The sequence below is a fragment of the Culicoides brevitarsis genome, chromosome 2 (genome assembly GCF_036172545.1).
Source record: "Culicoides brevitarsis isolate CSIRO-B50_1 chromosome 2, AGI_CSIRO_Cbre_v1, whole genome shotgun sequence".
NCBI classification, from domain to species: domain Eukaryota; kingdom Metazoa; phylum Arthropoda; class Insecta; order Diptera; family Ceratopogonidae; genus Culicoides; species Culicoides brevitarsis.
In genome coordinates, this window is record NC_087086.1 from 30,397,583 (window position 1) to 30,410,312 (window position 12,730).

The following is a 12,730-nucleotide window of genomic DNA, read 5'->3' on the forward strand; positions in this document are numbered from 1 at the left end:
TACTATTGATATAATAAATGACTAATATAGATGTAATTGTAACAAATAATAATAGTCGGAACATGATAATGATATTATTTTTAGGTAATGATGTTTTTTTTCGGGGTGTTTCATGTTGAAAGGGACGAGAAAATTTACGAATTAATTCGAGCATTAGATATTTAATGAAAATCATTTTTATGTAAATTTTAAAGAAATTTAAGTTTTTAGTTATTTATTTTCGACATATTTTTTAAATAAAATTTTTTGTTAAAAAATTTATTAGCTACTTGAAAAAAAAAATTCTAAAAATTTGGAACGAATTATTTCAATCGACTTTAAGTACTGAACAGAATTTCCTTTTTTTTTACCAGTACTTTACCTTTTGCCATAAAATTTGAAGAGCAAAAATTAAGTGACATAAGAGGCAATAAAAGAACTATCAAGAAACTGGAGTTGCAATTATCTGAATACATAGATGAAGGACAAATACTGAATAGGTCAAATATTGACTATCAAGAAGCCAACTCATTGTGATCTCAATTCGAAAAACTGTCTTATGTCAAAGCCTTGTTCTGTAGAACAACAATCAACTATTACAGGACGTCAGTTGGATATAGAAAAATTAATAGGAAGGCACTTTATCGAATTTTATCTAACAACTCAGGAAATATGACTCGCAAGAAAAGTCCAGATGATGATTGTTCTTTTAATATTTTTTTTAAACTATATATCAAAATCCATGCTACTTTTTTAAATACCTATTTCTCATAAACTATCTAAGTTTTCCAAGTTAATATCGAATCTCGATTTCTTAAAGAGAGTTCTGACTTTTATTTAGCTTAATTTAATTCATCCTTTATGTAGAAATTTTTTTTTCTTATTTTCTTTCTGAAATGATTTCGAATAATTTATTTATTCTTATAAATTTCTTACAAATCTTCATAATTACCATATCTCTTTTAAAAAACTGTCATGAAAATAATTTTTTCATCGATAATTTTTCGTTCGATACAAAAATTTTCAAAATAAATTTCCTCGTCATTTCTACATGAAACACCCCTCGAAAAAACATACAATTGTGTAAAAAAAAGCATTTAAATAAATATCACCATTACAATTAATATTAAATATAACTAAAAGTATGAATAGAAAATAAATAAATCTAACAGAAAAAATGAAAGAAAGACGACAAACTAATTTATTGCATATCATCAACTATCAATTAAATAAATAATATGAAAAAAAATTAATCAGAAATATAGAAAAGAAGAAAATTAATGAATTTTTTTGATTATTTATTTATAACGATTCCCACTAATAGGCGTCTCGTAAGTATTCAAAATGACAGAATTACCTTCCCCCAACTTTTTTTTTCAGAATTTTCCTCCATTTTCCATCCGTTGAAACAAGTCAACCGTGCTGGGCAAACAAAATTTCCATAATATTGATTCGGGATCCGATCCTTTTCTTTTGCATGGAAAAATATTTTATCGAATATTATTAAAAGCTCATTGATGCTCAGTTTACTCGAATTGATGCGATATGAATACTAAGTAGGAAAAAAAATATTTAACCACTTGACTGAATTTTATTTTTCCAATTTAATTTTTTTTTCTGTGGAAATTACTTCTGAAGTTTTTTCGTGTCCATCAGATAAATTTAATTATTTTTTTTCAATTACTCAAGTTTTTTTTTTTGTCTTTTTTTTGAGTAAATTAAATTCGTATTACGATGATGTAAGCCAAAGGTAAATACAAAAAGTTTTTTTTTCGTCGACTGTGGACAATTTAAGTAAACATTCACGACGCGCCAAGGTAAATTCTCATTAATTTACATCGTAATTAACTTTTTTTTTGTTTCTGAGTAAGAATAACATTCATTAATTTAACAAAATAAAATTATTTTTATTCGTCCTAATTTCTAAAAATATTTTTTCGAAACTCGATGGTTCCGTGGATGACTTTCAAAAGCAGCAAAAATCACCCAAAAGCCTTTATCAGTTATTTTTGAAGAACGGTTTGTTGTATTTCCCCACGGGAATTTGATTTGAGGATCTCAGTCGTCTAACTGCTTCTCTTAAATGCTTCGGTTGCAAAGGCCCTGATTCGCCAGCTTCTTCCATCACATCCAAAGCTTCTTCAATTATTTCGCCGGCAAAGACTTTTGCAATACCACTCATCGCAATAACGACATTTTGTGACACGGAACATCCCGTAATTGTTTGCATGAGACGCTTCACAGCTGCCTTTGGGAATGCGGCACGACGATACATTTCATACCGATCGAGTTGTTCTTCCGTGAAATTCGAGACGAGAACTTGCATTTTCTCGCGTTCTTCTTCCTCGAGCTCTTTTCGACTTTTTTGTTCGCGTTTTTGACGTTTTTCTTTGGAGGAGCCTTCTTTGTCGGATCCACCGCCGGGTGTGCTGTCTCCGTTACTGTTTTGATGATGATACGAAGAAGCGGCAGTTAGTGAATCTGGCAGTGCAAAATCGTCATCGAAGTCGTTGTTTGGCGGAGGTGAGTCTTCTTTTTGCGGGGTTTGTGTTTCATTGTCGCTCTGTGAGAAATTTTCCAAATCTTCGGGTTCAGGAGTGATACTGAGATCTTTGGCTAAGTCAACTTCGTCTCCATTGCCAGACATCATGCTAAAATCGTCTTGTTCCATGTTAAAAATTTAATTTTTGATGAGAATCGTTCTTGATTTGTTTACTACTGAACTAAATTTTGACTGGGCTAAAATCTCAAGGCACATTTTTCGGTTTAGTTGTCATTATGAAGTCAGTTCCGTACCCTTAAAATCTTAAAGCATTTTTCCAAAATTGATTTAAATAATATTTTTTTTTTGTATTTAAATAACATTACTTTAAATAAAACTAAATAATTTTGTTTTTTTTTTTGAAAACAAGGACAAAAATTGTTGTAAGTACAAATCTTTGTGTAAAATAACAAGAAATTTTTTAAAAACTATTCTCCTGAAAATATTTTTTTTTATTTTAAAACATTTTTAGGAAACATTTTAGTAAAACTGAATAAATAAATTAGAACCACAACTTTTCGTTGAAACTTATGCCAACAAAATTTAATGAAAAAGTGAAAAGCCAACAATCAACAAGCCTTTCCTAAATTGGGTTATTTTATTTTCTGACAACAAGTTTTAGAGAACCTGACATGTACATATATCTGCAAAATTAATATGTATAGTACTTTCTTTATCACACTACTAATCAAAGTTTTTTGAATGTTGTGGCTGAAACCCTTAAAAGAGAAAATTGATAACATGTTGCGGATAGAATACGGAATGCACAACGAACTAATATCACAACGATGCAAAATAAAAAAATTACAATAAAATTTAAAGGCATTTCATAAGGCAAATTGATTTTTTTGCACAATAAAACAAGAAATTGAAAAAGAACGTGGAAATAAATGATTTACTTTCTTTAACCAACAATCGATGTATACCAATAAGAAGTTTTCTGAAGCTCATCAGAAGACGCAAGAAGAAAACGAGTAAAAAATCTTCGCTCTTCAGGACTTCATTGATCTATCGAATTACTCTGAGAGTTTTAATACAAACATGTTCAATGACTGGAAACGTAACTAAAAATAAAAACAACCACGAAAAATTTTTATCATAATTTAGAAATCTTAGAACTCTTTTTTTATCCTATTGTGATTTTAGAATTCTCAAATAAAGCAACAAGTTCATTCAAAGAAGCCTAAAAAAGTTTTGAGAAAAAATTTCAATTTCCAAAAAGGGCCCTTTGAACTTATGTCACACCCCTGCCCGTCACCCCAGACGACAATTTCATTCATAGATATTAGTCATTGATCTCGGCACACAAGCAAAAATACGCGAAAGACATCAATAAAAGCTTAAATTCGTGCAATTTTTCCGCAATTCGGGCAATTAACTAGCAAAAGTAGTCAAAACACGTCGTGAAAAATGGTGGAAAGTGAGATAAAAATCTACATAAGCTCTCTCAGTGGCAACAAAGAGGTAAATATCGCATCGAGATGAATGAACGAAGATTTTTCCCATTTCCACCCATATTAAAAAAAGAATTTTTTCACACAAACAAAACTCTTCCTCTCTGGCACAACACAATTATTATGTGATGATTTACAAACAAATAATGGGTCAAATATGGGAAATCTCTCGCTCGTGCGTCTCGCAGTGAGAGTACCAGTGAAAGTGATGAAAAAGAAAAGTGCAAAGTGGTTGCGGCTTTATGCTAATTTTTATTTTTATGTCGCAATGTTGAAAATTCCTCGATAAATTTTCTCAATTTTTTTTTTTGAGTGTGAAACGACGATGCGACATAAATCACGCGAGAAAAATCGCTGTGCGGAGGAAAAACAAAGGGACCGTGACACTGAAAATTGTATCATTTGATGAAAATTACGACGATTCGTGACACCACACCCTCACATTCAAGTAACTTTATTAGTTTTATTCATTTGGCGAAAAAAAGCAAAGAAAGAAATGTTTGTTTGTGGGAGACTTCGTCATCATTGTAATGATAGCCAAAATCTGATGAAAGTTTTTTCTCTCACTTTATTTTTAGAACTACATTGTTGTCGAAATTAGATTTATTTATTATTATTTATTTATCATTCGCGTGTTTCGTCTTGTTTTTTTTTGCGCGAGAAGACCTTGCGAATTACGGACAAAGAGAGCGCGACATCCGGATGATGATTTGTTTCGTCTGGAGTGCACATAAAATGCATTGTTTATTCAGCTTGAATCGATGAATCGTTCGCAGCGGCGTAGATTTTGCCGCATTACTCATTGTGTCACATTGTGTTTCAAATGATAATTTTAACATTAAACTGCGAAATGACATTTTTTGTAATAAATTTTGTCGTTTCAGGGTTTTTATTGTCTGTCTGAGACAAAAATGGCCTTAAAAATTTTATTAAAAATTTTGAAATGTCAAAAAATGAAAAATTTAAGGAAATTTCATTTATTTTCTGAAACAAAAAGACCCGAAAAGGTCATCTTGAGGTCAAAAAATTTCCAATTTCATAAAAAATAATTTAAAAAAGTGTCGTTAATGATCATTTTAATTGTTTTTATGAGCTATTAAATCTCGAAAATGATCAATTTTTACCAAATTTATTTCAAAAAGTGCTTTTATCGGTCATTCCTTCCCACATTGATGCCATTCAACACGCTTTATAGCACTTACAAGATAAAAATTGTCGTTCGTAATGAATGTACGTCGTTGGCAATGGAATGTTAACTAACAGTATAACACCATTTATGGTCAACTTTTTTCTACATGTTTCACCTTCTGGCGCATCGCAATCTAAAACATGAATGAATTCGATCAATTTTTTTCTTATCATCAAATTTTTATCGATTTCTAATTTTTTTTTTTTAATTTTTCAGGTCAAGAAACGCCAACAACGCGTTACGATGATCCTCGACAGCAAACACATTGAGTACACAGTCATTGACATCACGGAGCCCACAATGGAAAAGGAGAAGGATTTCATGCAAGCCAATTCCACAGAAATGGGTGTCACTGTGAGCGACACAAACCCCCGTCATCCACTGCCTCCACAGATTTTCAACGGCGAACAATACTGCGGCGACTACAATTCGTTCGAGCTGGCAAACGAAAATGACGAGTTAGAGGCTTTTTTGAAGCTTGAACCGGCGAAGAATGGCGTCGCGTCATCCCAGCCCGTTGCCGTCAACGGAAAGGCGGAAGAACCGGAAACGCCTGCCGTTGTCGCTGAAGAAGAAAAGCCCGCAGAGCCGACAAATGGCGTGACAACCGAAGAAACCATCACAACCACAGAAACAACGACTGAGGAAACGAACGAAGCAAAAGTCGTCGAAGATTCCGCGGAGACAACTGCCGAAGACAATGGCGCCGCAACTGCTGCCGATGATGCGGCAACTGCTGACGCCGAGTAATTTTTCTGTTAACTAAGAAACTTTCTTTTTTTTTGTATTAGACCGTAAGATGTGCGTCGTCGTCGCTTTTAATTAATTATCATCGGAAACTACCCAAGAAATGCGCTTTGGAAGTCAAAATTGAACACACAAAAAAATTGCTTAAAACTACCCCTAGTTGAAGAAAAAAAGAAGAAAATTGAAGATTTTTGAAGGAGAAAAAAAAACCAAAATGCCTCTTATCCTTTTAATTACAAAGACAAACATCCTAAATACTAATTTTGGATTAAAATTCAACTTTAAGTATAATTAATCTTAAATTTTTCCTTCCCTCATAATTACTTCCTATATACGAATAATGATAAATATTATATATATTACTATAAAAAAAATATTACAAATTATATTTTATTGAAAAACCAGCGAGTAAAAAAAGAAAAGGAACAGCATTGCATATGATTACAATTATATTTTAAAGAGAATCCGATTTTATTTTGTTCTTTTTTTAAATTTTAAGGAAAAATAAACTACAAGTTCAAACTTTTTGTAACTTGCTTCCAAGAAATTATTTTTTTTTAAATTTTGTTTTTATGAAAGTTGGTCCAAAAAATGCTTTGAAGTAAGTTTTTAAGACGAAAAAAATTTAAATATTTTTAAAAAATAAAAAAGCATCTTAAAAAATCATATAAAAATATTTCGAACCGAATTCATGAGTTCAGGAAAAATTTCTTCGTGAATCTAAAATTTTTTAAAAATGCATAAGGCTGCTCCAAATTTTTTTTGAACTTTTTGTCCCATGCCCCATTTCAAAAGTCGAAAATCCAATGGGGCAAAATGAAAAAAAAAGGTTAAAAATTTCATAAAAATTGACAATTTTTAGAATTTTTGTATTAAAAATCATATTTTAACATGAATTTTCTTCTTTAAAATTTTTTTCAAAAAAAAAAATTTTTCAAAATTTTTTGATAAAAAAAAATTTTCAAATTTTTATTTGAAATTCTCTGAGATTATTTTAAATTATCAAAAAAATTAACAAAAAACTAAAAAATTTTGTCATTTTGTATGAAAGAGTATTTCAAATTTTTTTTTTTTATTTTGCCCCCATTTTGAAAAAAAGTTTTTGGGACAAAAAGTTCGAAATAAATTTGGAGCGGCCTAAAATAAAAAAAAAATTGTAAATTATTTTTTGAGGATTTTAAATTTTTTCAGTTAAAAATAATGCAAAATGTAGCTTCGAAGCGAGTATTTGAGACAAATTTTTTTTTCAATTTTAAATTTACAAAAATTGGTTAAAAAATTCGACGTCGTCTTAAGTTGTACGATATTTCGTGATTTTGCGTGATCTTACAAGCCAGTTGTTGGAAGTCGATTCTTTTTCTTATCAAGTCAAAAGCAAATTTAGAGAAGTTTTAGCCTGTTTTCATAGTTCAGTAAGTCCTATAAGTGCAAAATTATTAAAAGATGTGTAAGAATTAAAAAAATAATAAGACATAAATGCCTATTTGATGATTTTGGAGTCGTTTTAGCTTTTAAAAAGTATTAAATTAACATGTTTTATTCAAAAATGACTTATTTTGGGACTTTTGAGTTCAAAAAAGTACCTTGAAGGGTTCAATATACCTCAAAAATGCATAAAACTCTTAAAGATTCTTTGAATAATATCTATCTAAAGACTTTTGGGTTGAGAAAATGATCTTTTTGGGTACCATATCTGCTCTAAAATATAAAAATTACTAAATTATTAAAGCAAAAATACCATTTTTGAAGCTTTTGAGTCACTTTTAGCTGTAAAATTTCGTTCCTTGTAGATTTTCTTTATCCATGTTGAAAAAAACTGACGGTTTTCCTTTAACAAAAATTACTTTTTTGCTCTAACCGACTACTAAAGATATCAAAATTGAGAAAAAGGTTCAAAAATAACTGTTTCAGGTTCTAAAATGTTCTAAAGATGCTCAAAAAATCATTTTTAGAGGCTTTTGAGTTCAATAAAGTCACTTCACGAAGTTGCATGTCCCGCTATTCGTCAAATTTGTATGCCTTCAGTACAAAATTCACCGTTGTCTGCCTCCCATCAATTTTCCCTTCGTTTGTTTACTACATTATACAACAGCACCTCTTTTCCTTCATCTTAATTTATCGGCCAATTTCTTAAAAACCTCATCATGATTCTCGCCACATTGTCGCGGACAGCGTCAATAGCTCGTCCCAGCATCGCCGCTCTCCGAAGTCAAAGGCAACAATTTCCCCAACTGCGTGCCGTCTCGATGTTTTCATTTCTGGACCGCTTCAAGGAAAGCAAATCCGCTCGCAAAGTGAAACCCATCGCTGGCCTCCGAATTTACGAACAAATTGCCGACCAAATCGATTATCCGAGCTTTTTCCATCGCTACAACATGCCAAACACATATAATTCGTGGTTTCTCGTCACGGAGCTGCATGTCTGGATGACACTCACGCGAGTCATGGCAATCGAGGATGCGGGCAGGAAACTTCGTTCGGGCGTCGTAGAGACAATGTGGACCGATGCGACGCAGCGCGCAAAACGAATTCAGTCCGATAATCCGAGTATGATGCGAAAACAACTCAACGTTTTGTCGCAGCAATTTCAGGCCGCTCTCATCACGTACGACGACGGATTGATGCACGACGACAAAAGTATGGCGACGTCGTTGTGGGTCCGGTTTTTCGACAAAAAATGCGAAGATTACGAGAACTTGTCGGTGCTTGTGGAGTACGTGAGACGACAAATTCAGATGTTGGAACGGATCCCGGACGAGGAATTTCTGGACAATCCGAAAATTGAATGGGAAAAAATCACAGATTTGAAGGTGTCACACATGAATTAGGAAATTTTTAAATTAATTATTAAATAAAAAAGTGAATTTCAGTTAATTTTTGACTTTTTTGCTACTAATTCTGCGTTAATTGATCATTTTTTACTCTTTTCCTCGGGTTTTTCGTCCTCCTGTAAGCTCAATTTGAAGTCGATGGGTTTGTCGTAACCCATAATTTTCACATAATGATCGGTATTTTCGAATCCGTGGGGATCCAAGAACAGCGGCGTGCCTTTGACGACGATTGAGGTAAACATTCCGGGGATTTCTGGCACTACAACGTCTTCTACTTTGAATTTTGTCTAAAAAAAATTTTTTTTATTAGAATTTTCATTAAAAAATTAAAAAAAAATCTTACAATTCGCTTTTGCATCAACAGAGAATACGTCAAGGCGCTATATTCGTTGGTTTTGTGATTAAAATCCATGGAAATCACGTATTTTTTGCACACAAAATGCAGTAAAAATGGTGTCACGAAGGTAAAAAAGCCCACGACGCCCATTACGCCAATTTGAACGGCAAGACCGCCGATAATTTTGCTCTGTTTGTACAAAATGGGCTGCATAACCAAGCCAGTAACGCTCGAAGCCAACGAAAAAATCTTCACCGCTTTGATTTGTTTCGCCAAAACTCCATCGTAGACCTTGTAGCTGTCAGTTTCTTCAGCTTTTTTGCAGAAAATTGTGTTTGAGGTCCCGAAACAGCGACGAATTTCACGAAAATGTTCAATGTTTTGGATTTTCGGTGCACACAAAGTCACGGAAATGCCACTTTTGAGCATTTTTGTTGAATGACATCTCGTTGCTTGCGTAGCGATGACGCATTGGCGCAAGCAGAACGTGCGAAACATCCTTCGGCAGTCCTAAATTAATAAATTTTCGGGATTTAAAAGTTAAAAAGGGACTGCAATGATGAAATTTTGTAATCAAATACTCACAAGAATAATTAAATACCTTGAAAATTATCAAATATTTATCAATTTCAGCCGACTCAATACGCTAGAGTGACAAAAAATGGAAAATTTAACGAGATACGATGAAAATTTATTTTTTTTAAACAATTTTTAGATGAAAAATTAACTTTTAAATCCTCGAAACAACTTGAACTTGATTATCTAACTTTTCTTTTTCCATATTTTGCAGTTGTTCGAGCGTAAGTAACGCCGTGCCAAGTTGATCTTCACGGCAAAAGGGTTGCGCCATCTGTCGAAGCCATCGTTTCGCCAGCTGAATCGCTTCTTCAGTACTCAAGTTGCATAAATTATCCGAGAGATGGTCCTGGATCCACTTTGGGAGCTTACTTCTCTTGTCTTGACGTGCAAATCGTTTATCAGCGAAGATCTAAAATACAAAATTTCCGTAAAATTGAAGCCCCGAACGAATAAAAATCGGTTCTTACCATGATACCGTAGTCAGTTTTGCCTCGAATAGCTCTCCCCACACATTGGGCAGCATGTCGCAAAGCATCAAATGTCAGAAAATCATTCTCCCGTATCTGGAACATGTCTCTGAGGAAGTCTAAACGAGCCTTCAGTACTCGCGATTGAGTATAAACGTAAGGAACGCCAAACATGAGCACTGCTCTGCCAAGATGATGGTCAAAATCGACACCCTCCGAGACTTTTCCACGAGAAACTGCCAATAAAATTGCTCCTCTGCCACATTCGCATGCTTTAACGTAGTTCATGAGCGCATAAGAGGTCTCCGCACTGTCTTGCGTCTCGATAAACAGCAATTTGTACTTCAGCAATGTATCGACGATGCCTTGATCGTACCACGAAGCGACCACAGACTCGAGATACAGGTAAGAAGTGAAGAAACAAACGACGCCATCCGGTACCGCTTTCGCTGTTTCCACTAAAAGTTGTCCGTAATTCCGAATAACAGCGGTATCTTCTCTCGTTTCGAATTTTGATGACATCGCGACTTGATCATTGCCTCGCGAAACCACCATCGGCAGTAAACACGGTCTGGCGAGGGTCATAGTGAAGGAAGCCATGACAACTGGGTTGAAATCCAGGATTTTCGGGTACATTTCCATCGGAGATAAAGTTCCTGATGTTATAACGACAGTTTGGAAGCGTTGAAAAACCGCCCGCATCGCAATCGAAGAGTCCAAACAACTAAAATACAGAATCGGGTTCGATACGGAGGGCGTTTTATCATCAAAGGGCTCACAAATTATCGTAAATCCTTGAGTGTAAGTCGAAACGAGGGTCGCAAAGTGCGTTATAACTGTTAGGGCGCTATATTCATGCAATTCTGTGATCTCCAAAGTTCTCATGAGTGATGCTAATCGTTCCGCACAGAATTTTAAGGGCTTTCTTTCGATGCAAACCTTTTGTTGGACGTCTTTAAGGAAGCTCGCGGGACTTTCTTGCACGACATGTCGCACTCGCAACCGAATTTTGATGTACTCGATGAAGCGTCGCAAGAATCCGAGGAAATGTTCGGCATTTCTGATGTTCCCGGGAACAACTTCCTTCAGCACATCATTCGGTAACACGGGATTGGCCAATACCATATCGGTTTCTCGTGCGACATTTGCTTCCCTCAAGCCCTGAACAAGTCTTTGATACTCCTCCGTAAGTCGATTATGGTCATCTTCCTTCACTTCGGCGACAATTTTCTCCAAATTGCCCAACGCAGCGGTACTTCGTTCGACAATTCGCTTGTTAATTTTGACACTCATCGAATCGATGCACACATTATCGATGTTATGCGCCTCATCGAACACAATTACCGACTCGCGACTCATTTCTTTCGACACAACTTCCGCAATTTTCGGATCCAACAAGTAATGGTAGCTGTAAACGACAATTTGCGCCGAAATAATCGCTTGTCGCGTCATGAAATAGGGACACCATGTTCTCGCATGACCCAGTTGCTTCAAATCGTCGATGCTGTAAATGCCGGGCGGCATGAGAGTTTCCTTGCCCTCCGTACTCCACCATTCGTAGTACTGACAAACGGACGTAGCTTCATCCATGTTGTGTCTTTCGCGCACATATGACGCTGTAAGTCCGTAACATTTGGCATCGACGAGTTTTCCTTCGCGTTCTTTGCTCACCTCGCTGTGAATGCACAAGTTTTTGCGCGATGTCAACACAACGCCGAGCAATTCGGGTCGTTGTCCTGCGGATTTTTCGTAATAATCCATGAGAACTTTCAACTCGGCCATGACTTTTTCGATTTCGGGCACGGTGCGACTGCAGTAAATGAGTTTTCGCACGACTCCAGGATTGTGCAACATGTAAGCGACGATCAACGAGAGCAATGTGGTGGTTTTGCCAGTTCCTAAAAAAGGGTTAATTGAGAAATTGGAGGAAAAGAATAAAAATTGAAAGTTACCGGAAGGCATTTCGAGTAAACAATGCCCTTTTGCGTCAATTGCCTTCTTTAGTTCCAACATGTAGGCATATTGCTCGGGATAAATGTACTCGTAGGGGAAGTAAACTTCCAATCCATCTACCATTAACCGCATTTTTTGTGAATTTTATTTGAGGAATTCCGATGAACACGACTTTTGTTTATGTTTTGTTTGGAGCCGGTGAACTGTCAAGAAAATGAGACGAATGAAATTGAAAAACATTAAAATACGTAAAAAATCCGTAAAAAAATACGTAATTTTCATTTTGAATGCATATTTTTTAATTCTGAAGCTTAAAATCGATCAAAAATGGGTTAAAAATAAAAAATTTATCACCATTCGAGTGTCAAAATGGTGATAAATTTTTTTCATCAAAAATCGACGAGATTTGAATGCAAATCATCTTTAGAATGAATATTTATTCAATTTTAGCTTTGAAATCCTTCAAAAGTTTTTTAGATCTTGACTTGAAAAATTTCATGACCGTTTTTATTCTTTTTCGAAAAAACGGTCATGAAATTTTTTTTTTTATTTCTTCAAAAATCAAGCAGATTTTGATGGAAATCATCTTTAGAATGCATATTTATTCAATTTTAGCTTTGAAATCGACCAAAAAATATGGAAAATGTCTTTT

General features: G+C 34.4%; 5 protein-coding genes across 5 annotated transcripts; 2 read left to right on the forward strand and 3 right to left on the reverse strand.

Annotated features, from left to right (window-relative positions):
* Positions 1-1,861: 1,861 nt before the first annotated feature.
* On the reverse strand, positions 1,862-2,701 carry LOC134830787 (transcription initiation factor TFIID subunit 11). Its single transcript, XM_063844370.1, has one exon. It carries the CDS (start codon positions 2,648-2,650, stop codon positions 1,979-1,981), a length of 672 nt encoding a protein of 223 aa, XP_063700440.1. The 5' UTR covers positions 2,651-2,701; the 3' UTR covers positions 1,862-1,978.
* Positions 2,702-3,821: 1,120 nt separating this feature from the next.
* On the forward strand, positions 3,822-6,441 carry LOC134832448 (SH3 domain-binding glutamic acid-rich protein homolog). The gene is made up of 2 exons (XM_063846465.1): positions 3,822-3,985; positions 5,381-6,441. The coding sequence occupies exons 1-2, from the start codon at positions 3,932-3,934 to the stop codon at positions 5,912-5,914; spliced, it is 588 nt and encodes a 195-aa protein (XP_063702535.1). The 5' UTR covers positions 3,822-3,931; the 3' UTR covers positions 5,915-6,441.
* A 1,529-nt stretch (positions 6,442-7,970) lies between these two features.
* Positions 7,971-8,785, forward strand: LOC134832447 (ubiquinol-cytochrome-c reductase complex assembly factor 1). The gene has a single exon (XM_063846464.1). It carries the CDS (start codon positions 8,056-8,058, stop codon positions 8,737-8,739), a length of 684 nt encoding a protein of 227 aa, XP_063702534.1. The 5' UTR covers positions 7,971-8,055; the 3' UTR covers positions 8,740-8,785.
* Positions 8,696-9,657, reverse strand: LOC134832446 (transmembrane protein 70 homolog, mitochondrial). The gene is made up of 2 exons (XM_063846462.1): positions 9,086-9,657; positions 8,696-9,029 (listed from the first exon to the last, which is right to left on the reverse strand). Exons 1-2 carry the CDS (start codon positions 9,575-9,577, stop codon positions 8,823-8,825), a joined length of 699 nt encoding a protein of 232 aa, XP_063702532.1. The 5' UTR covers positions 9,578-9,657; the 3' UTR covers positions 8,696-8,822.
* Positions 9,658-9,734: 77 nt separating this feature from the next.
* Positions 9,735-12,262, reverse strand: LOC134832445 (general transcription and DNA repair factor IIH helicase subunit XPD). The gene is made up of 3 exons (XM_063846461.1): positions 12,078-12,262; positions 10,126-12,023; positions 9,735-10,067 (listed from the first exon to the last, which is right to left on the reverse strand). The coding sequence occupies exons 1-3, from the start codon at positions 12,208-12,210 to the stop codon at positions 9,810-9,812; spliced, it is 2,289 nt and encodes a 762-aa protein (XP_063702531.1). The 5' UTR covers positions 12,211-12,262; the 3' UTR covers positions 9,735-9,809.
* Between the last annotated feature and the right edge of the window lie 468 nt (positions 12,263-12,730).